Genomic DNA, 25887 nt, shown 5'->3' on the forward strand with positions numbered 1-25887 from the left:
GCAGTTCCTCAGAAAGTTAAACATACAATTATTATATGACCCAGGAATTCCTCTTTTTTTTTTTTTTAGGAATTCCACTCTTAAGCAAATGTGCAAGAGAAATAAAAACATACAACACAAAAATGTATGTACACCAGTGTTCACAGAAGCATTATTCATAACATGGAAAACATAGAAACAATCTAAACATCCATCAACTGATGAATGGACAAATAAAATGAGCATATCCATACAATGCAATTATTATTTGGCCATAAAAAGGAATGAAGTTCCAACACTACATATTATAGATAAAATGTGAAAACATTATGCCAACTGTAACACATCAACTACAAAATCCCACATATTGTATGATTATGTTTATATAAAACATCTGCAACTCTGTAGAGAGGGAAAGTAAATGAGTGGTGGTTTACGGCTGTGGTGATGAAGTTATGACCAACCTAGACAGCATATTAAAAAGCAGAGACATTACTTTGCCAACAAAGGTCCGTCTAGTCAAAGATATGGTTTTTCCAGTAGTCATGTATGGATGTGAGAGTTGGATTATAAAGAAAGCTGAGCGCCAAGGAATTGATGCTTTTGAACTGTGGTGTTGGAGAAGACTCTTGAGAGTCCCTTGGACTGCAAGGAGATCCAACCAGTCCATCCTAAAGGAGATCAGTCCTGGGTGTTCATTGGAAGGACGGATGCTGAAGCTGAAACTCCAGTATTTTGGCCACCTGATGTGAAAAGCTGGCTCATTTGAAAAGATCCTGATGCTGGGAAAGACTGAAGGCGGGAGGAGAAGGGGATGACAGAGGATGAGATGGTTAGATGCCATCACTGACTCAATGGACATGGGTTTGAGTAAACTCAGGGAGTTGGTGATGGACAGGGAGGCCTGGTGTGCTGCAGTCCATGGGGTTGCAAAGAGTTGGACACGATTGAACTGAACTGAACTGGTGCTGATTAGAAATGGGAGATGACTGCTAATGGGTATGGGGTTTCTTTTCTGTGGGGGGACTAAAATATTCTAAAATTAGATAGTGGTGATGGAAAAAATCATTTAGTTGTAAACCTTAATGGATGAATTGTATAGTATATGAGTTATATCTCAATAGAGGTATTAAAAAAAAAGAAATGAGACAAACTTGCAATTATAGTCAGGGATTTCAACATTCCTCTCTCAGTAACTGGCAGAATAAGTAGACAAAAAATCAATAGGGATATAAGACTTAAAGACTATCAACCAATTTGACATTCAAAAGAACACTCCACACTTTTAACAGCAGGACATACATTCTTTCCAAGTATATGTAGAACATTTACCAAGATAAACTTAACTCTAGGTCTTGAAAAGGATTCAAGACACTTTCATGTTTTCTGACTATAAGGTAATTACATCAGAAACAATAACAGAAAGATACTGAGAAAACCAATGATAAACTTTGTATAAACCAAACAATATGCTTCTAAACAGCTCATTGACCAAAGGAAAAAATCAACAGGGAAATTACAAAGTGTTTTGAACTGAATAAAAATAAAAATCTGTGGTGTCCAGCTAAGTGCCTATATTATAAGCAAAGAAAGATGAGAAATCAGTGATTTCATTTTCAACCTTAAAAAGCTAGAGTAAGAACTAACTGAATACCAACTAGACAGAAGAAAGGAAAGAATAAAAACCAGAGCAAATGTCAATGAACAGATAATAGAAAAACAGAAACATCAATGAAACCAAAGTTGGTTCTTTGAGAATACCAATAAGATAGATAAAACTCTAGCTAGACTGATCAAGAAAAAGTGAAAGAATACACAAATTGCCAATATCAGGAATCAGAGAGGTGACACTGCTACAGATTCTAAAGACATTAAAAAGATAAGGGGATAGTAGGATCAATGTAGGATAGTAGGATCAACTAGACAATTTAGATGAAGTGGACAAATTTTCCAGTGACCAGACCATCAAAGCTCACTCAAGAAATAGATCGGGCTTCCCTGGTGGCTCAGTGGTAAAGAATCTTCCTGCCAATGCAGGAGACATGGGTTCGATTCCTGATTTGGGAAGCTCCCACATGCCATGGAGCAACTAAGCCCGTGTGCCATGACTACTGCGCCTGTGCTCTAGAGCCTGTGAGCTGCAACTGCTGAGTCCACATGCCGCCGCTACTAAGCCTGCATGCCCTAGAGGCCATGCTACCCAACAAGCGAAATCACCGCAATGAGAAGCTCTCACACTGCAACTAGACTGAGCCCCTGCTCATCACAGCTAGAGAAAACCCCACACAGCAACAAAGACCCAGCACAGCCAAATATAAATAACATTTAAAAAAGAGTATATCATGACCAAGTTTTTTTTTTGCAAAAATGCGAGACTTAGTATTCATAAATCAGTCAATATAATTTAGCACATCAACAAACTAAAGAACTATACGATCATCTTAAGAGATACGGAAAAACAAAATCCAATATGTCTTCTGATAAAACTTCTCAGCAAATGAGGTTATAGAAGGGAATTTCCTTTAGTTAATAAAAATAATCTGCAAGAAATCTAGAGCTAACATCATATTTAATGAAAGAAGGCAAGGATATTCTCTCTTACTACTTCTACTGGCTTTAGCCAGCACAGTAAATCAAGAAAAAGAAATTAAAAGGCATCAAACTAGAAACGATGAAGTAAAACTGTCATTATTCACAGATGGCATGTTGCCTATGTAGAAAATCTGATGGAATCTACAAAAAAGCTAATAAATTTTAGCAATGTTGTAGGATACAAAATTAATTATATTTCCATGTATTAGTATTAACCAATAAGAAACTGAGCTAAAAACACCATTTAAAATAGCATGAAAATATGAAATACTTAGGCATAAATGTGACAAGAGATGTATAAGACCTGTACACTGAAATCTATAAAATGCTGCTGAGAGAAACTAATGATGACATAAATTAATGGAAAGCTACACTGCTTTCAAATAGATGGGGAAAATGTCATATTTCATTTTCTTGGGCTCCAAAATCAACGCAGATGGTGACTAAGCCACGAAATTAAAAGATGCTCGATCCTTGGAAGAAAAGCTATGACCAACCTAGACAGCATATTAGCAAGCAGAGACATTACTTTGAGACAAAGGTCCATACAGTCAAAGCTATGGTTTTCCCAGTAGTCATATATGGATGTGAGAGTTGGAATATAAAGAAAGCTGAGCACCAAAGAATTGATGCTTTTGAACTGTGGTGTTGGAGAAGACTTTTAAGAGTCCCTTGGACTGCAAGGAGATCCAACCAGTCCATCCTAAAAGAAATCAGTCCTGAATATTCATTGGAAGGACGGATGCTGAAGCTGAAGCTCCAATACTTTGGCCACCTGATGCGAAGAACTGACCCACTGGAAAAGACCCTGATGCTGGGAAAGACTGAAGGCGGAAGGAGAAGGGGATGACAGAGGGTGAGATGGCTGGATGGCATCACTGACTCAGTGGACATGAGTTTGAATAAGCTCCGGGAGTTGGTGATGGGACAGGGAAGCCTGGTGTGCTGCAGTCCATGGGGTTGCAGAGTTGGACATAACTGAGCAACTGAACTGAACTGAACTGACCCTCTTCCAAAGTCCTGAGTACTGACCCAAGCTAGTACACTGGGTGCTGAAAAAAACGAAAAGTCCCAAAAATACAAAGTTAGTGTTTTCCTAACTTTTCAGTTATAACTTTATCATCACATAACTTAAAATTTATTTTTATTTGAAAGTTCCTTACTTTTTTCTAGTTATGTTTCAATCTGTTTAAAGTCTTGTTATACTAAGTATTTCTTAGAATCCATTTCCAGGATCTTTGTATAAGTTTATGTAAATGAAGTCAAAAATTTCTCTGTTATCTTATTTTGCCAATGGCAGATTAAGCATATGACAATGAATGTCTATATTAACCAAGAGTGTTTATGTTGCTGGTAGAATTATGAATGACTCATTGCTTTCTTTAATTTTCCAAATCTTCAGCATATTTTTTACTTTAAAAACTTTAAAGGATGTCTACCTTTTGCCCTGGAGAAGGAAATGGCAACCCACTCCAGTAATCTTGCCTGGAGAATTCCATGGACAGAGGAGCCTGGCAGGCTACATACAGTCCATGGGGATGCAAAGTCAGGCATGACTGAGCAACTATAACTCACCCTCACCTTTTGCCTGTATTATTTAAGGATGCAGTAACCTTCTTACACCAAAAGAGGGCACTAATAATATCCAATGGTAATCTCAAGACTGAAGGAAAGAAATCTGTTCTTGCCAATTCCAATGAGAACAGCCCCAAACCTTGTTGACTCCTTGCCTATTGACTTTTATTACTAAACCGGGGAAACATCTTGATTTGATGCCAATGTCAACCATTCCCAAAGCCATTCTCAAACTTTACTCTCCCAAGTGTACTCCTCAAAGGAAGAAAAGAAAGGCTGCTCAAACGCTTATTCTGAAAAGGAATAAATGTGCCAAGAAATTTTAAGGATTGGTAGACCATAAGCTTTAATTTCATTTTCAAAAATAACTCTCTAACTAAGGATCCATACAACATGTTCTACCTTCTGAGCACTAATTTTCCAAAATTTGTTAATACAAATCTCTAAGATTTAAAAGTGACTGCAATAACTACAAGAAAAAAAAATCATGACCTCAATACGAAAACTTCTTTAACAAATGGGGAAATTGAGCAGTTAAGTTTTTTATATGAATAACTATTTCTGTAAAGAAAAGTATACAGACATTTCCACACTGATTTTTTTCTTTGGTTACTTTTGTATTAATAATTCATGATAAGTGAAGCCATTTTTTGAGTTATAAGACATTGGATAATGCATTTATAAACTTAGAACCAAATTCTATGGCTGCTGAAATGGGTTAATAGTCTAGGTTAATAGTCTGCTGAAATGGGTTAATAATACAGGTTGATCCTTAACAAAGACACTCCCTCAAGATGGCACAGAAGGGTCAATGACAGAATACAAAACTCTGTCAATGACAAACATATATACTTTCGGTCTTGCATACACTTGGCAGCAGGCCAAGGAAATCTGTAGGAATCCCTTTCAAGCCAGCATTCCTCTCAAAGACTGTCTGGAAAGAGTTTTTCATTCATTTAAATAATCTAACATCCCCTTCCCCATGCCTTCAATTTTAGATTTTAAAAGGACAGAAGACAAAATGGTACTGACTACTCTTCCCCGAAAGAATCGATGGATCTGAACATGTGAACTTTTGAACTAAGTTATCTAAAGAATACAATTAAAGATAATAAATGTAGTGCTAAATCATGATGGAAAGGATAAAGACACAAAACCCTGGCTTTAGTTTCTTAGCTTTTTTCTTTCCTTCTAGGTCCAGTTGGTTATTTCCACATGCTTGACAACCACTTAATTCTCCAACTAAGAAAATTTAGACTTAAGTCTGCAGAAGTTATCAGATAAAATCTAAAATTAAACAAAACACTAGTTAACGTGAAACCCCAATCAAACTTGAAAAGCGATTTTATGCCCTTCGTGTGTATTTATTTGTAATTCAATCTTCCATGCTAGTCATGTTATGGTAATGTGACATTTCTCCTATGGTTACAATATACTTGGATTTGTTTGTTTCTTTGACAGTCTGTTAAGTAATGCAGAGTTTCAGACCATCATAATAAGTAATATAACTATTTCCTTCTTTAAAAAAAGCTGACAGTCCCTAAAATCTTTACCAGTAGTAAGCTAAAGAAATTTTAAACATAAAAATATTAGGTATTATATTAATAATACACATACCCTTGACCTTTGAGATACTCTCTCCATTTTCCTTAGCTCTACTGAATGTTTCCCTCGTGGGAAAATGGGAATCTGATTGCTAAGTGGGACAGCTTCCCTCTACTCTGCTTTATTCTGCACCGCCCCAGCCCCCCAGCATTTAATTTTCTCCAAACATATAGCAAAGCTGAAAACAGTTTAGAGTGAACACCCATATAATCACTAACTAGATTTTTACTAGCAATGTCTTATTTTAACTTTTTTTAACATGGTAAGTATATGTAAGAAAATTTACCATCTTAACCATTTTTAAGTATGCAGTTCAGTAACAGTTAAGTACAGCCATTGTTGTATAACCATCACCATGATCATTAATGCTTTGCTACGCTTATTTACATATTTGTTCCTCTTATCTATCCACTAGTCCATTTTAATTTTTTAACGTGTTCCAAAGTAAATGGCAAATATCAGGAAATCATCTTCAGTGTGCGTATCATTAACAAAGTTCAATATTTATTGTTTTTCTTTTGATATAAGATTTACATACAAGTAAACAGATAATACATTCACTGAGTTTGGACTCATGCACTCACCCACGTAACTCTATCAAACTACAGAACATTATCATTGCCCCAAGAAGTTTACTCATGTACCTTCCCAGCCAACACTCCGAGGTAGCCCCAACACTGATCTGATTCTTTTCCGTGCATACAACAGTCTGCTTGTTCTACAATTTCATATAAATGGAACTGTGCAGTATGAATCGTTGTACTGCTTTTTTACTTTTCATAGTTTCTGAGATTCATCCATAAGTGTTGCAAGTATCAAAAGCTAAGTAGCTACACCACAGGTTATCTATTCCTTTATTGATGAATAGCTGTGATGAAGAAAACTGCTATGAACATACACAAGTGTTCGTGCGAGTGTTTTCATTTCTCTACAGCAGAGTTGCTAGGTCACGGGGCAGGTGCATGTTTAGTTCTTTAAGAAACTGGGCAACATTTCTCCAAAATATCTGTACTATTTTGCATTCTTACCAATAGTTGGAGAGTTAGTTGTCAGTCTTTAATTTTAATTATTCAGGTGGGTGTGTAATAATCTTAATTATATGAAGACTTGTGAGGGTGAACATTTTCATTGGATTACTGGGTTATTTGTGTGCCTTTTGTGAAGCGTCAGAATCTTTTCTGCCCACTTTATTTTCTTGTGTTATTTGCCCTTTTATTGTTGAAATGTAGTTTTAAGTTATTTTCTGGATACTATTCCTTCATCAGATACATTTTTTGTAAACACTTTGTCCTAGTCAATAGCTGGCTTATTAGTGGTGTATTTTAATGAGCAAGCTTTACTTCTGATGAAGTCTAAATAACTCACTGATCCTTTATTTTATGACGAGTGCATTGACTTAACAAACCTTTGGCTACCTTCAAGTCATGAAGATATTCTATGCTTTCTTCTAAGAGTTTCATGATTTTAGTTTTTATGTTCATGCCTCTGATCTATTTTCACTTCATTTTTGCACATCATATGAAGCAGGGGTTGTGGCAGGCAGAATGCTTAGATGGCCCCCCAAATCTTACTCCTTGGTGTACATGTTGTACATATTTCCTCCTGCCCCCAAATGTGAGCAGAACCTGTGAATATGATGGGAGTCACTCTCGTGTCTAAGTTTCAGTTATGTAAGACCCTGTAGCAGCCTGGAGAGAAATCCTCCTGACAGCTTTGAAGAAGTAAGCTAGCATTTTGTGAGAGAGTCGAAAGACCTGGGATCTGAGTGCAGCCTCTTGGAGCTGAGCTGAGACTGCTGCGCCACAGCCGTTAAACTAGAAAATGAAATCCTGTGCCTGAACTCCTGACCCTCGGAAACTGTGAAAGTGCAGTGTTAGTCACTCAGTCGTGTCTGATTCTTTGCAATCCCATGGACTGTAGCCCACCAGGCCCCTCTGTCCATGGAACTCTTCAGGCAAGAATGCTGGAGTGGGTCATCTATCCCTTTTCCGGGGGATCTTCCCGATCCACGGATTGAACCCAGGCTTCCTACATTGCGGCAGATTCTTTACCGTCTAAGGGACCAGGGAAGCCCTTGAGATGATAAACTTGTGTTAAGTTACTAAGTTTTTGGTCATGTGTTACTTCTGGATTCTTTGTTTATTTGTTGACTCTTCTGCAAGTGCCACAGTCTTTATTAGTGGAGTTTTACAATGTCTTGGAGTAAGTATTCCAAGCCCTCAATTTTTTCCTTTTTCAAGACTGCTTTGGGTGTTAGGTCTGTGTATTTTCAAAGAAAGTTTAGAATAAGCTTGTCAATTTCTATTGAAAAATGCTTCTAGGACTTTGAATTGTACTGAATCATAGGTGAATTTGGGTAGGACTGACTTCTTCACAATATCAAGGTTTCCAATCCATGAATACAGCATGGTTCTCAGAGAGTTCTCTGGCTTCTTTCTGCACTTTTGTAATTTTCAGTATACAGGTCCTGCATATTTTTTTCTTTTAGTTACGTTTATTCCTATTTTACGCTTTCATGTTATTGTAAATGGAACTTTAAAATTTTTTGTTTTCTCATTACTTGTTGCTAGCATATAACAAAACTGAATTTTGTGTATTAACCTAATATCCTGTAACTCTGCTGAATAATTCATTTGTTAGTCTTAGCAGTTGCTTTGAAGATCCCTTAGGATTTTTTCTATGTACACAATCATGTAATCTGCAAACTAAGACAGCTTAACTACTTTTTTCCAATAGTCATTCTGTTTATTTCTATTTTTTGTCTTAATTCAAAGGGGAGGATCTCCAGTATGATGGTAAATACAAATGGTGAGGGTGACATCTTTACATTGTATCCAGTGTCAGGGGAAGTGTTCAATATTTTGGCATCAACTATAATGTCAGTTGTAGTTTTCAACAGATACCATTTATTAGACTGAGATTACCTTCTATTCCTGATTTGCTGAAAGCTTTTATCAGAAAAGGATGTTGAGTTTTTTCAAATATCTTTTCTGTATTGACTCATATACTCACCTAGATTTTCCCTAAGTTAATGTGACAAATTATGTTGACTGGCTTCTGATCTTAAAACAAGCTCCTATTCCAAGAACAAACCCACTTAGCCTTGATGCATTAACATTTTGACATAGTGCTGGATTTGATTTGCTGTTAATATTTTGTGAAGGACTTTTCATTTTATTATGTTCCTGAGTGATATTAGTTTATAATTTTCTTTGTAGTATCTTTCTCTAGTTTTTGTATCACTATAAATATACTAGTCTGAGTTGGAAAGTTGGCCTCCTTTTTCCTTAAATGCTTGAAACACATCCCACCACCCCTCACCCCCACTCAGTGAAACTGCTGGGCCTGGACTTTTTTTTTGGGGGGGCCTGGACTTTAAAATGTAATTGTGTTAGCTTTGGTAAACTGTATTTTTATTTTATTTTTTTGTAAACTGTATTTTTAAAAGAACTTGTTTAATTTAAACTGGCATAAAGTTCGTAATATTCTACTGACCTTTTAATATCCACTGGATCTGAAATGATACCTTTTCATGTTTAATATTGGTAACCTGTGTTCTTTTTTCTTGAATCAGTTAAGAAATCAATTTTGTTAACATTTTTCAGGAACCAAATTTTGGCTTTGCTAATTTTATTGCATTAATTTTTGCTCTTATCTTTATTATTTCCTTCCTTCTACCTCCTTTGGATTTACTTTGCTCTTTTTCTAGCTTAAGTTGAAAACTTCAGTTCAGTTCAGTTCAGTTGATCAGTCCCCGTGTCCGACTCTTTGTGACCCCATGGACTGCAGTACGCCAGGCCTCCCTGTCCATCACCAATTCCTGGAGTTTACTCAAACTCATGTCCATTGAGTCGGTGATGCCATCAAAACCATCTCATCCTCTGTCGTTTCTCCTCCCATCTTCAATTTTTCCCAGCATCAGGGTCTTTTCCAGTGAGTCAGTTCTTTCCATCAGTGGCCAAAGTACTGGAGTTTCAGCTTCAGCATCCGTCTTTCCAATGAATATTCAGGACTGATTTCCTTTAGGATGGACTAGTTGGATCTCCTTGCAGTCCAAGGGACTATCAAGAGTCTTCTCAAGACTTTCTTTATAGTCCAACTCTCACACCCATACATGACTACTGGAAAAACCATAGCCTTGACTAGACAGACCTTTGTTGGAAAGTAATGTCTCTGCTTTTTAATGTGCTGTCTAGGTTTTCATTCCAATTCCAAAGAAAGGCAATGCCGAAGAATGCTCAAACTACCGCACAAATGCACTCATCTCACATGCTAGTAAAGTAATGCTCAAAATTCTCCAAGCCAGGCTTCAACAGTACGTGAACTGTGAACTTCTAGATGTTTTAGAGAAGGCAGAGGAACCAGAGATCAAATTATCAACATCCGCTGGATTATCGAAAAAGCAAGAGAGTTCCAGAAAAACATCTATTTCTGCTTTATTGACTACACTAAAGCCTTTGTGTTCAGTTCAGTGAAGACCCTGTGGACTGCAGCATGCCAGGCCTCCCTGTCCATCACCAACTCCCAGAGTTTACTCAAACTCATGTCTATTGAGTCGGTGATGCTACCCAACCATCTCATCCTCTGTCGTCCCCTTTCCTCCTGCCTTCAATCTTTCCCAGCATCAGGGTCTTTTCAAATGAGTCAGCTCTTCGCATCAGGTGGCTAAAGTATTGGAGTTTCAATCTTGAACGTTCATTGGAAGGACTGATGTTGAAGCTGAAACTCCAATACTTTGCCTATGTGGATTACCACAAATTGTGGAAAAGTCTTAAAGAGATGGGAATGCCAGACCACCTGACCTGCCTCTTGAGAAATCTGTATGCGGGTCAAGAGGCAACAGTTAGAACTGGACACGGAACAACAGACTAGCTGCAAATTGGAAAAGGAGTATGTCAAGGCTGTATATTGTCACCCTGCTTATTTAATTTATATGCAGAGTACATCTTGAGAAATGCTGGGCTGGATGAAGCACAGGCTGGAATCAAGATTGCAGGCAGAAATATCAATAACTTTAGATATGTAGATGCCACCACCCTCATGGCAGAAAGCAAAGAACTGAAGAGCCTCTTGATGAAAGTGAAAGAGGAGAGTGAAAAAGTTGGCTTAAAGCTCACCATTCAGAAAACTAAGACCATGGCATCTGGTCCCATCACTTCATGGCAAATAGATGGGGAAACAGTGTAAACAGTGACAGACTTTATTTTTGGGGGCTCCAAAATCACTGCAGATGGCGACTGCACCCATGAAATTAAAAGACGCTTGCTTACTCCTTGGAAGAAAGTTGAAACCTTAGATCACTGAATTTATTTTTCTTTTCTAATATGTGCACTTAGAGCTATAAATTTTCCTCTCAGCACTACATTCCACAAGATTGATTATTGTATTTTCATTGTTATTCAGTTTAAAAACATTTCAATTTTTTCTTATGATTTCTTTGAGTTATAGATTATATAAAAGTGACTAGCTTAATTTTCAAATATTTGGGAATTTTCCTAGGTATCTTATTTTCATTGTTTAAAATTTTTGTTTCATTGTGGTCTGAGACCATACTGTGTATGATCTTAATCTTTTAAATGTACTGCTTTGTTTGATGGCCTAGCATATTGTCTATACTGGTGAATGTATACCTTGTACATCTGGAAAAGAATGTATTTTGTGCCGCTGTAGGGCACAGCGTTCTGTAAGTTATCAAGCAGGTCAAAGTGGTTGGTTGTGCTGTTCAGATCTTTGTGTGTATGCATAGTTGGTTTGTCAACTGCTGAGCAAGAGATATTAAAGCCACTAATTATGACTAAAGAATGGGCTATTTCTCCCTTTAATTCCACCACTTTTTGCTTCATTTATTTTGAAGCTGTTATGAGGTACATACACACTTACAACTGTCAAGACATCTTGATATCTTTTATCATGATAACATGTCACTTTTCATTTCTGGTAAAACTGTTTGTCTTCCTATGCTTACTTTTGCATGGTATACATTTATATATTTTTTTGGTATACCTTTGCCCATCCATTTACTTTCAACTAATGTATCTTTACATTTAATGTGTATCTTTTTACAGTCAGTATACAAGTAGTTCTTGCATTTTTATGCAGTCTGTCACTCTATTGGTTGTAGTCTTTAGTCCACTAACTTACTGATAATGACTGCATCAGTTTTCCCACTTCATTACCATGTTTTACTCTTTTGTTCCCTCATTCTTCCTTTTTGCCTTCTTTTTGATTATTTTAAAGTTTTAATTTAAACCATATGTCTCTGCATTATTATTTTAGGAGGAACAACATATACCCTTGACTTTTCTTTCTTTTTTTTTTTTTTTGACTTTTCAATCTACTTAAAATATCATACACTTTATAAAAAAATGTAGAATCTCGTCCAATAGTTTAGGTTCACATACTCTTGTTATAAATTGTTCTATCAAATAAACATTATAATCCCTACACACAGTATAATTTCTCTTTTCATCAGTCTTAAATATTTTATAGAAGAGGGAAAAGAGTAAGTCTTGAGGGAAAAGAGTAAGTCTTTTGTATTTACTCAGTTATTTATCATTTCCAATGCTCTTCATTCCTTCTGAAAGATCTCAGTTTCTATCTGGTATCAGTTCCCTTCAATTTGAACTTCTTTTAGTGTTTCTTGTAGTACAGGTCTTCTAGTGACAAATTTTCCTAGTTTTCTTTTATCTGAAAATGTCTTTATTTTGCTTTAATTTTTGCAGGGTATTTTTGTTGAAAAGAGAAATCTGGATTGATATTTCCCCCCATTTGGCACTTTAAAAGGTGTTACTTCACTCTCTTTTGGCATCTGTGATTTCTGATGTGCATGCATGCTAAGTTGCTTCAGTTGCGTCTGACTCCTTGTGACCCTATGCACATAGCTCATCAGGCTCTTCTGTCCATGGGAGTCTCCAGGCAAGAATACTGGAATGGGTTGCCATGCCCTCCTCCTGGGGATCTTCATGACCCAGGGATTGACCCACGTCTCATGTCTCCTGCATTGGCAGGCGGGTTTTCTACTACTAGCACCACCTGGGAAGCTTATGGTTTTCAGTTAAGTAAGCTCTAATTACAACTGTCATTTCTTTGTGTCATTTTTCTCCTTATCTTTCATTTCAAGCAATTTGACTAAGATATACTGGGCAGGAAAGGATTAACTCAGCAGTTCTGGAATGCTCAAACCATGCACATGCCAAAGAAAGGTCTGTCTTCAGGACTGAGAGATGAAATCTGAGCCAGTGGCATATGCTGGCTGGTGTTTCTGTGTGCCTGGGGCCTTGTGCCATGCTGCACCAGTGTGACCACTTAAGTCTATCCAAACAACATGATTTACGGCAAACACTTGTTCCTGCTCTGCATGGCTGGGGTCTGAGTAGCTGGGGTGAGTCACGGGGGTCAGCATGCCATCCTGGATACCCAGTCCTCAGTGAGCTTCCCTAGTTGGCAACACTTTGCACATGCTGTCATGGATCATTGACGGGAGGATTAAGGACAGCTCTGTGTGACTCTACTGGATACCAGGAAGCTTGTACCTGGTTCCTCTTGGACTTTATTCCATGTGCCTTTCCCCCTTGCCAATTCTGTGTCCTTTTGCTGTGTACGGTGAGTATAACAGCTTCTGAATTCTACTGAGTCCTTCCAGCAAATCACTGAGCCTGACAGTAGTCTTGGGAACCTCTGACACATATACCAAGGTATGGTTTTCTTCATCCTTATACTAACAGGTGTTTGCCAAGTTTCTTTAATCAGTAAATGTGTTTTTCAAAAAAATTGATTTTTTTTTTGCCATATTGTCTTCAAATATGTTCTTCCCCAACTTCTCACTTTTCTCTCTTCTGGGACTCCAACTATACAAGTTAGGTCTTATAATATTGTCCCAAAGTTCCCTGAAGCTTGGTAATAAATTTTTTCTTTCTGTTCCTCAGATTGGATAGTTTTCTGTTCATCTATCATTAAGTTCACTGATTCTTCTATCATCTCTGTTTTACTATTAAGGCCAATTGGTGAATTTTAAGTTTAGCTACTATATTACAGAATTCCACTTTGCTCTTTTTTAAAAAAATAATTTTACTTATTTATATTTTTGGCTGTGCTGGGTCTTTGTTGCTGTGTGGGCCAACTGTTCTCTAGCTGCAGCGAGCGGGGCCCACTCTCCAGCTGTGGCGTGCAGGCTTCTCACTGCGGCATCTCCTGTGGTGGAGGCACAGGCTCTCGAGAGCACAGGTTTCAGCAGTTGCGGTGCACGGGTGTAGTTGCCCAGCAGCTTTTGGGATCTTCCTGGACCAGAGATCGAAAAAACTGGTGTCCCCTGCATTGTAAGGCGATTCTTAACCACTGGACCACCGGCAAATTCCTAGTAATAAGTCTTCTACTAAAATTTTAACCACCCTGTCAGATGCCAACTTCAGTCTTTCTCTGGCAAGAAACAGTAAAAATAGAAAATTGATTTCATGTTGTTTCTTCTTGAAAGTGTCAGTCCTTTTTTAGAATTTGCCCGCTTTTGCTCATTTTCCCAGTGCTTTCAGGTCTCCCTTTTAACCCCACAATTCTGTCCAGAGCATATATTTACATGAAGAAAGTTACCTGCGCACTGTGGCATGTGGGGTCTTAGTTCTCTGATCAGGGAAATGAACCCGTGTCCCCTGTGATGGGAGTGCAGATCCTTTTTTTAAAAAACAGTTTCAGTTATTTACATCCTTTGGTCTTTGTTGCTGTGCACAGGCTTTCTCTATTGGTGGTGAGCGGGACTACTCCTCGTGGGTGCACAGGCTTCTCACTGTGGTGGTTTCTCTGGAGCAGGTGGGCTTCAGCAGTTGGGGCACATAGCATGAGAGTTGTGGCTTACAGGCTCTAGAGCGTGCGCTCAAGTACTGGTGGCACATGGGCTTAGTTGCTCCGCTACATGTGGGATTTCCCTGGACCAGAGATCAAACCAGTGTTCCCTGCACAGCAAGGCAGACTCTTAACTACTGGACCACCAGAGAAGTCCCAACAAAGGTCCAGTAAAAGCCTACTTGGCCACATTGCAAGAAAAATCACTGTGATCTTGTTTTTAAAAATTTACTTCAGAATCACACTGTGTGTAGGTATACAGATTCACTTTCAATGACATGAAAATAAGTATTATTCTGAAAACCTTGTTTTCTCACTTGTTTTGTCTACTTTAAGTATTCATCATATAATAAAAACTACTGTGTTAAATAATATAGTTTTTATTAATAAACTATGAACATTTTCGCATAACAGAAGAAACTCCAACTCTGACAGCAAACTGACAGTAACTAGAAAAATAATGCATATACACAGGAGTGAAATTGATAAGCAGTGGCATAAGGACCCAAGAGAAATACCTGCATATGTATAAAAACTGATGAGTATAGGATGTTAACTTCAGCAATGTCTACAATAGTAAAACATGGAAAATAACCCAAATATTAGTTAAAAGAAAAATAATATAGTAATAAAATGGGTTATTACACAGTGATTAAAATAAATAAAATTATATATACCTCCATATGAAAAGAGTTAAAAAACCTAATGTTGAATGAAACAAGTTGCATAACAAAGATAATATTAATTTATTTTTTGGGTGAGCTCTGCATGAAATGAAGGATCTTAGTTCCCCCACCAGGGAACTAAACCCACGGTCCTAGCAATGGAAGCACAGATTTGTAACCACTGGACCACAAGGGAAGTCCCAACAAAGATAAAATTAATAAAGTTTTAAAAGCACAAAACAATACCATATATGCACATTTAAAATGTAGTGGAGCAGAAACTAACACAACACTATAAGATAATTTCCCTCTGGGGAAATGCGGGAATTTGGTCAGATGGTAATCAAAGGGTCCTTTAGTTTGAAAGCAAACATTAATTAACAATAGAAGTTAATTCTAATATACAGAAATACAAGTGTATTTCTTTTTGTACTTCACATCAACCTGTAACAACTCCAGTGGCTGTATAACATTCGACTGCACAGATACGTCACACACTCCAACAATCTTTAATTGTTGAGGCACTAAGATACCTGCCACTATTGTAAACAGCCCTACAAAGAATATCTTTACAGTTGTTTTCGCACATAAATTTCTTTTCCCCTTAGAGTACATACCTAGAAACAAAATTGCTAGGTCATTTCCAGGTCTGTTATATACTGCCATATATACCACAGAATAGCAAAAGGAAAATAAAAGACCATTAATTTTTTCATAGCTTCCTTTGCCTATTTTCCCCAACAACTTTAGGTAGAATATAATTACAGAATTGGTTTTACTTTAGAAATGAAGACTGCTCAGATACACTGCTTAGAGCTAGATGCTGGTATATATTAGTATAATTTACATCTTAAAAGATTTATTCATGATGTAAGACAATTTTAAAAGGTTTTCAATTCTGAAACCTTCAAAGGAAGAACTTTTAGCTTCTTGGTCTAATTATACTAGTTTTCTTTAATTATCATCTAAAAATATCTATTAATCATAGAATTTGTTCAGTGACAAAACAACTTAAACTTCCATAGTCCTTTTCACCTCTCACACTAGATTAAATAACTCAGTTGAGATTTACTAATAATTAGTATTTACACAATACGTTATTTACTATAACACTATGAAGCAGGGCAAAATACCACAATATTAACAAAGCAAGATGCCAAACCAATTTGACTAATTGTCAAAGGTCACACTAAAGCAGGAATTTGCCAGGATTAGACACCGGATTATTACCTAATTTCTATACACCTCATCACTTCAAAAACCTATGTTTAAGAATTTTGACAACAACTCATGAAGAAAGCTAGTATTTACCAGGGTCAGAGAAATGGTATTGATGATCACCTACATCAACATCTTCACTTTATAGATAAGAAAACTAAAGCCCCAAAAGGTGATGTAACTTAATTGTTTAAAGTCACATTTCTAGATGGTATAAAGCAATAATACGGATTCAGGTCTGTTTAATCCAAGTTCAACTATCTTCAACTTCTAGAGTATAACAACTATCCTTAACTGCCATTTCACATTTTTGAGTTTATAAAAAAGCCTCAGTGTTTTCACAGATAATTATTAACACTGCATTCAGCAACAAATGATGATCCAGGACCTACTATATGCCAGGTCCTGTACCTGCTGCTAAATGAGTATTTACTATATACTAGGCCCTCTGAAGAAAGCTGAGCACTGAATAATTTGATGCTTTTCAACTGTGGTGTTGGAGAAGACTCTAGAAAGTCCCTTGGACTGCAAGGAGATCAAACCAGTCAGTCCTAAAGGAAATCAGTCCTGAATATTCACTGGAAGGACTGATGCTGAAGCTGAAGCTCCAATACTTGGCCACCTCATGTGAAGAACTGACTCATTAGATAAGACCCTGATGCTGGGAAAGAATGAAGGCAGGAGGAGAAGGGGACGACAGAGGATGAGATGGTTGGATGGCATCACTGACTTGATAGACATGAGTTTGATGAATCAAGGAGTTGGTGATGAACAGGGAAGCCTGGAGTGCTGCAGTCTATGGGGATGCAAAGAGTCGGACATGACTGAGTGACTGAACTGAATGAACTCAGGCCCTTCATAACCTGCATTTACACTTGTAATCTTCACACTATTATAAAGTAAGTACCATTATTATGTCTATTTTAAGGGTTAAGATTTAGTAAGGTTAAATAACCTGCCTATGGTCTTTAGTAAGGAAATACCTTTATAAAATAAGAAGTAAACGGTGCCTTTCTGCCACAGGCTATAATGGGCAGCGTCATGGCTCTGCAGCAGCCCACGTCTGTAGGCTTCAGGGTAGCCCACAGATGCCAGCAGGGAACCTAACCAAGCAAAGCAAGTTAGCGGCACCCTTGCTGGAAGAAGTGACCAGAGCAAAGTGGCTGCTAAGGACGGAGCCCCCTGCTTATTCTGTGCATAATAAAACCTTTACGGGGGGAAAAAAAAGTAAATGGTACAACCTCACTTAAAAAGTTTCTCTTAACAAAAACCTTGTTTTTGTTTTAAATATTATAACTCTGTGTCTGATTTCATTTGAAAGAGGAATCTGTTGTTTAAAAAGCTTAGAAAACCACAGAGCCCTGCATAGCACCTAACTCTGGCCACACTGATCATACACCAAGTGCAGAACCTCATATCAGATCAGAGGTTGGGAGTCGATTTTGGAGGTTTTATAGATCTTTTTTTCATTACACTAAGACACCAGAACAGGGAGCATCTGAAGTAATTTAAATGAAGGCCAACAGCTACGAAAGTAATCACTCAAATAAACAGAAGACAAGCAGAAGGGCTTCTAGTACCGTACAAAGAGTTTTGACCTGAAGAATGTCAACAAGGTCCAAAGTAGAACAATGCATGAGTTCTCCTAAAGTATCACTGGCACGACTGTACTACAGTACTGGTTACCTACTTTCAGAGCATAAAATCTCTGTGGTATAAGATCAAATTAATTAAAAGTTTCATTTATTATCTTCCCAGCAGGAATTCCTTTCTTTGATTGCTGAATAGATTTTACAAGGGCTAAGCAAAAAACCCAAGGGCTAAGCAGTGCTACTGTTAGTGAGATTTTATAATAATCTGTGTAAACAAGAGCCTAGTGATAGTCTTAAAAGCAGCAATCTCCCCTACATATAATGAAAGGAGGACCTTGAAAAAACTGGATGATGACATTTTTTTTCTTTAGGAGAATATTAATTTTACCAAGTAGTCTCCTGCTTTGGGAAACATTTGTATAAGAAAACCAAATCAAACAAAAAAAAAATCTACCTTTCCCCATTATACAGTATATTTTATTCTAGCTATAATTTAGTGATATAAATCAGAGACTAAGAAAATGGCCCTCTAAATAATCAATCATAGCAGAATTAACCACATGCAGTATTTCTTTTTTTTCCCCACATGCAGTATTTCTAATGTAAACGGTTACCTGATAAGTCTGTCAGAAGTCTTGTTAGGACAGGCTTGTTTACTGGTTCAGTCTCGCTAAGGATGGAAATAACCTCTACCCTAGTAGTTTCTCTGATAACAGTGGGCTTCTTGGAAATCTCAAGATCAGATCCAGTCTTGACATCTTTGTGTTCCAGGACATCATATGATTTCTGTGCCCAAGAAGATTCTGGAACAAATGTTAAAGTCTGTTTGAATATTTCTTCAGGAGATTCTCCTTTATCCTGTACAGAAGCTGACTTCTCAACCTTCCTTTCACTCAGTTCTTTAAGTGCTTTGATTGTGAGCTGTTCTTGCTCTAAGTCGAGAGATGCTACTGGAGTACCTTGGGTAGGGAAAACTTCCAGAAGCTCACTCCCATTTGTTTCTTTGCTTTGTTCACTGTATTTGCTTTTTATGTTTTTAATTTCAGAAACACCTGACTTACTCTCATGCAAAACATCTAGAGGAAGAATTGTTTTAAAGTCCTCAGTTTGCTCTGATGTTGCTTCGAAGGTATTTCCTTCACCTTTACTTACTATTCCTTTCTCTCTGGTTTCTGTAAAGGCCGCCATCAGGTCCTCTGGGGAAGAATCATCTATATCTTTCACATTTTTTTCATGCAATGCCTCCAAATAGGCAGAGGTTGTCACACTTTGTGAGAGTTCTGTAGGAGATGCTTCTGAAGGGAGTTTGGGGTTCTCAGCTGCAACAGGCTTTTCAGGAACAGCTTCATGCTTACTGCCTGACTGCTTCACTTCTGACGTGCCATTCTTATTAGATACTAGTGAACATACTGCCTCACTTGGGCTCCTTTCAAGAGGACCAGGCTGAACTTGTTGTGGCTCAGAGTCACTGACCGACCCTTCAAAATTTTCAGATGTTCTGTCTCTCTTATTACAACTGAGGATCTCTTTGACTTCTCCATCTGTTTTTACAACAGGACTTGGGATGGAAACAGGTTTTTCAGCCTGAATTTTGTTGCTCTCAAATGAATTATCTGCTGTGAGGTCCTCTATTACTGTGTCATCAGATTCACCAGAACTATCAGCCTCTGTCATTTCTCCCAACACAGAGGTCCGCCAGCTTATTCCACCTTTTAGGTGGCCATCGGGTAAAACCACTTTATCTGTGGCCACTCCAGAACCGAGAGAGACACATTTCTCCAGTGGAGATCCAGGTAACTCTGAAAGTGTGTCGTCTCTTTTCTGCACTTTGTCTTGCACATCTTTGATAGTGACTTCCTGTGTGGAATCAAAATGGTCTGGCACAGCATTTTCTTGCGGGAGAGATGTTTCCACCCAGTCACCTGGTGATTTAGTGTTAGTAGTGCTTCCATTACTAGAACATACAGGAATTTTCTGAGTGTTCATTTTCAGATTTACAACAGGAATTTCTGAATTATATTCACTAGTGCCAAGTCCTGTAGTTTTTGTGTTGTACTCAGATTTATCAGTCTGCTGTTTCACTTGGGGAACCAAATCCCAAGTCAGTACTTCATTAGTAAAGTTATGCATATCATTCACACATCTAGATACCTCCTCCAATGCTGCAGTTGTGTGTGAAAACTGCCTGATGAGCAATGCAGAGGCTGGGTAACGCCCTGCTTCTTTCTTTCTCAGTGGAAATACTTTGTCATTAGACTCTGAAATGTCTGCAGGTGATTCTCTACTAGTATGCACTGCCCAGCTACCAAAATCATTTATGCTTTCCTTATATGCGTCTTTAAATTCTTTGTCAAATGCTGCTTTGTCAATTATTACTTCAAATGGTGATTCAGGGGAATCCTTTTCCATAACACCACCTCCTGAAGCTTCAGAAGGAGACAAGGAATATGGACAAACGCCTTCGGCTTTAGGCTGCAGGGTGGGTGGCTTCTGGGCTGTTAGCAAAGTGAACTTGTCATCTGCATCCGAGGCAGGTATATCATCCCTATTTGGTTCCTCATTTGGGTTCCTGGACTCTTGATCTTTATTTATCTGTTGTTCCATTTGACCAACTTCCTTTGAGAGAAAAGCAGGATGACCCAGGAAGCTGAGTGGAATGGAAGGACGGTCGCAGTGAACTTCTCCTGCAGCAGAAACTGGGGAGTCTTCTATGTCTTTGCTGGTCCCTGGAGGCTTTTCCATCTTTTTCCCATCTAGAAGAGCCAAGCAGTCTTTTTCTTCTTGGGCTAAAAGAATCTGGCTGCCTAACATTTTGCTTTTTACTCCATGTAGTATTATAAGGTCAGTGTTACATATTTCAGAAGATGAACAAGAGGAGGAAGTCGTAATTTCTGAAGGTGGCTCATCAGAGCAAAGAGAGCTCAATCCCTCTACAGCCAGAATTTGAAAGAAAAACAATTGTTTACCAGGTACAATTACACATTAGCTAGTCAGGCCAAGCAGCATGCTTTTTATTTTTAAATTCACATATATATATATATATATATGCACACACACACACAGGATGTACATATACATATACATACATAAATATGTAACAAAGCAATGATCAACAGTTATAAGACATGCATAAAACCGCCAGCAGTGAAACAGAAAAGGCTTGTCATGCTACAAACTGCAAATGACAGAAAATTTTCATGACAAAATACTTATCAGTCTACATTTTCCCTTTAATGATAAAGCATGAAGAAGGTTATAATAAAGATTGGATAATCTGGGGAAGTGTTTATTCCTGTTCCTTTGGTATTTAGTAGAACTATTCAGCAGAAACAATGTAATTCATGTAAAACATATTACGAAGTACTGATACACTCTCATCTGTAGGTGGAACGATTTAGAACACATCCCTTTTATAAAACCACTGGTAAGAGCCTGACTATCTGAAAAGGAAAACAAGTGACGAGAGTTTTTTTTTTTTTTCCCCAAGAGATACAGCGGACCCCCCAGCCTAAAAATCAGGCTAGAAGTACTCCATTCTATCCACAGGGAAGGTGGGCCCCAGGTAGAGAGGGCCTGAATATTTTAAAGGATACTGAAAACATTGGTCTGTTCCAAAATCTCTTGTACCAACTTGTCAACTGAAAACTGAATGGTGTACACTGGTTTCCTTTATTAAGAAGAGTGAACTCCAGAAAATCTTTTAAAACAGAAAATACCTCCCTAAAAGCTATACATTAATTAGGTCTTATCAGTTTTTAATATCACAGTAGCCACTGATTTACCACCCTGTTTTCCAACTCTCCAACCTAGGAAGTTTTTTACTGGAGAAAAGATCAGAACAACTGTCCCAAGTGCAAGCACCATCGTTCTCATACACTGCTGTATCTTTGCAGCTGGAACAAAGTAGGTCTAAACAAAGAGTTCCACATGAATGAATCAAAGATTCGGCTTGCTCAGGTGAGCCCCAAGGAGGCCTCAGGACAGAAGTGCCTTCCTTGAGTGTGAATGAGTCATTGGGAAGATGTGAGAGAGAAAAACTTTTGGGATTACTTTTACTCAACTTATGTTTCATTTGAGAAGCTGAATAATAATTAGACAAAAGCAAAATTATGACTTTATTTTATTCAAAATCATTTTATAAAGATGAAAAGAAATACTTAAATATCCTACTGCAAGAAACAAAATTCTACTATTACAAAAAAGTGTTTCCAAATGCCAGATAAAGTTCCTATATCTTAAAACACTACTGAAATCTGATGTAACAGGATCTCTGACCTTTAGCACAGTGTAACCATAATCTGGGGGAAAAGTCTTTGTAAATTGAGAATAAAATTGTTGAAGTTTGGTGGTACAAATTGTACCCATGAGATAGAAGTAAGCTATAATTCATATTTAATTCTAATGCAGTAAACATGGCTTTGCATCTATCATTGTACAGTATGGATACACAGCAAGATTGGTTAAGGATAAATGAAGCTCACCACTGCAGGTTAAAAAGCTTAAAGACCTGAAATTTAAAGAACTATGGACTACATTAATATCAGAATATCCACAATCTGAGCTATGTATTATTATCAAATTTACTGATAAATGTTTCTACCAGGAGACATTTAATGAACTAAATCTGGAATAAGGTAAAACTGGGACCCCCTCCCTTCAAACGAATGGAATCTTGAACAAAACTGACTCCACCTCTCACAGGGAATGCTCAGCTTATATGTTTTATGGAGATTGAGATTTCAGATGATTTAGACTTGTCATTTTACAGACACAAGTGGACAGAATGAATTAGTAATAATTCATTGTTAATTACTGAGTGCCACTATCATGTGCCTGACACTGTTTTAGAATCTAGATTAAAAGCCAGTGAACACAGAAAAAATTCTTGCTTTTGTGGAGCTTACAATACAGAGTGGGAGATAGAAAAGAAGCAGAGTCAACAGATAAAATGATGATGATGATGATGGATTTGATGAAATGAAAAAGAAAGCAACTGATACTGGATGCTAATGAAAGAATGCACACAGTATTAGAAACAAAAAAAGTATGGTAGGGAGCTTCTTGGTGGTCCAGTGGTTCAGACTCGATGCTTTCTCTGCCAGTAAGACCCGGTTGACAAACTAAGATCTCACAAGCCATGTAGTGCGGCCACACATATACACAAAAAGGATGGTAGAAATATTCTATGCTTTGTCAGGACACAAAATTCTCAGTTTTCTAAGCCTTGTTTCTTTTCTAACTTCCTTGAACTCTTAATACTCCAGAAGTTAGAATTAGGTACATAATAATCTGAGGTAAAAACTAGATTAGGTTAGAAATCTTATTCTCAGAATACTAAGTTCTGTACTGAATGCCGTTAACTTCTTGACAGACTTCATTTTACTGAAGATTCTTTAATATGACATAACTATTATATACACAAAAATAGCTTTATCATGTTCCCTAATGATAATTTTGTGACAATACTTGGAGCAGACAGTGTTTTCTGGGGGGACAGGCTTAGGGGCTAAACAGAGTATGATGCTGCATTCTTTCCTCAGTAATTAGGAGAGTAATTCCTCAGCTAATAGCATCTATTAGCTATTAGCTCTACATATTAGCTCTCATGACAGTCAATCAAGCTTCCCCACATGTAGCAAAGTAAGTTAGCCTTTTTGCTATAATTTTAATAATTATCTTACTTAGAATTTCAGCAAATGGAAAGAAGTTCATTTGGCTAGTTGAAATTCTAACAAACTTGAACAGAGCTGATTTGTATCAAGACATGGAAAAAACCGGTCTGGAAGTAAAGTGCTTACAATGGTAAGAAAACATTAAATAAAACAAAGACCAGAATCTAATAGGTCTTTAGAAACTAAGCTCCACTGGCAAAGATGCTTTCAATTAGTCAGCATGACACTTACCAGTCATTACTCAGAAGTCTCCATTTATGTATATTATCTTAAATAAGATTAGGAAATTAAGTTGGCGGCCATACTCTAAATTTCCAGACCACGCCCAAACCCCAAATTCCTATTAAAAGTTGCAAAATCCTTTCATCACACGTACTAATGGTGTGTGGCCTTGTCAAGTTGCTTAATACCATCTGAAAATTGGGATACTAAAGCACCTAACTTAAGAACTGCTATGAGGATTAAATTGAGTTAATATATTAACTCAAAATTTTGATTGGAATAAGGCAAAAGCTCCATTTGACTAGAGAATCTTGCGTGGAAATTGAAAAAGTTTTCCCTCTTCTATATATAGAGTGTTATGTCTCACAGAACAAGATGTGGTTAAGGCGCTAAGTCATGTCTGACTCTTGCAATCCCATGGACTCTTGCCCGCCAGGCTCTTCTGTCCATGGGATTCTCCAGGCAAGAATGCTGGAATGGGCTGCCATTTTCTCCTCCAGGGGATCTTCCAGACCCAGGGATCAAACCAGAGTCTCCTGCACTGCAGTTGTATTCTTTACTGCTGAGCCATCAGGGAAGCCCAATCACAGGATGAAGAAACAACTTTTAACTGAATACTGTGTATATGTCAAGTGAATACTTTGAATTGAAAAAGCCTCTTCATATACCGTTTACTCTATCCTTCAAAATATCTTCTCTTATTCTCCAAACTGTCTTTTAGAAAAGGGTTTAGTACTTTTTTATTCAAGTGTTTTGTAACTTAATAATGAAAACACAATATGATCTAGAAACAGATAAGCAATAATGAATGTTGTATACTCCACTTCTTCCTTAGAAGAGTGAATAACTTGAGATTATGCTACAGATACCATTTGGTTACTATCCAGCCTCAGGAAATTCATTACTTTTAGTTGGTAACATAGAAAAAGCATACACATGAGTGAACAAAGGGTGCCAGCCTGTAGTAAGCCACTGAGTTACGTTTTCACATACATACTATGCTTATTCATACACAGGAGGCTTGAAATATTCAGGTATAGGTTTTCCTACACTTGAATTTTCTCACATTCGCAAAACAAGAGGGAAAGACAAATTATCGTGCAAAACAGTATCAGCAATTTTCAGCCAAAGCTTCAAAATAGGAAGTTAGCCAGCAGACACTTTGCAGCCAAGCTAGATCCTAAACAAAAAGTCTATTTTGTACAAAGAAAAATGTTTTGCTTTTGTTGGAAAAAAAAAAAAAAAGGCTGTAACTGGCAATTTTTTTTCCCTCAATGCTTGCCCCAAAGTTCAGTGTTTAACTTCCTATTCCAGATGCCTACTGCATTACTCCAATTATAGGCAAATATTCACTACTGCAAATGTGCTTCCAATTCTGGGTGGTGGATAGATCCTCCTTATAATCTTATTTTCACCCACTTTTCTTCCAATGTTTTCTACAGAAAATTGTAGTATTTTTCAGCCTCCACTTTTATCAAAGATTTCAAAAGGAGAAACCAAATTTGATTTTGTGTCTGATGGAGGGTGTACATCCCCCAGGTGATACTAAATTACATCACTGACAGCAATAATATGGTTAAAATGGTCATTTCTGCCTCTTGTGTTCTCATGATGTTAACATGACATCCTAAAAAACCTGTAAACCTTAAAATACCACTAATACATCATCTTTACTGGAGGTAATGGTTATATACATGGACTTCAGAGTCCTAGGTGTGTCATTTACTCACTGTGTGACCTTGAGCAAGTTACTTCACCATTTAAGACCCCAATTTCCTCAATTAGTAAAAGAAGCACTACCTTTCCTCCATAAAATTGGTTGTGAGGATTAAATGAGACAAAAAAGTACTAACCACAGTAAAAGCTCAAAACAAACAAACAAAAAACAACCCACCCCAAATGACCACATAAACTACATCTATACCTCTGTTAATA

The 25887-nt window shown here is 37.4% G+C and overlaps 1 protein-coding gene across 3 annotated transcripts in view; it reads right to left on the reverse strand.

Moving 5' to 3' along the window:
- The window catches only part of RTN3 (reticulon 3), a 59577-nt gene that overhangs the window by 11422 nt on the left and 22268 nt on the right, over positions 1–25887 (reverse strand). Inside the window, exon 3 of one of the 3 annotated variants that reach the window (XM_043870820.1) lies at positions 18673–20988. The exons of 1 other annotated variant lie outside the window; for it this stretch is intronic. In XM_043870820.1, coding sequence (XP_043726755.1) covers positions 18673–20988 — 2316 coding nt within the window. The remainder of the gene's footprint in view (positions 1–18672; positions 20989–25887) is intronic. One more of the 3 variants, XM_043870830.1, reaches the window with a different exon arrangement.

The sequence above is a fragment of the Cervus elaphus genome, chromosome 2 (assembly GCF_910594005.1).
Source record: "Cervus elaphus chromosome 2, mCerEla1.1, whole genome shotgun sequence".
NCBI lineage: Eukaryota > Metazoa > Chordata > Mammalia > Artiodactyla > Cervidae > Cervus > Cervus elaphus.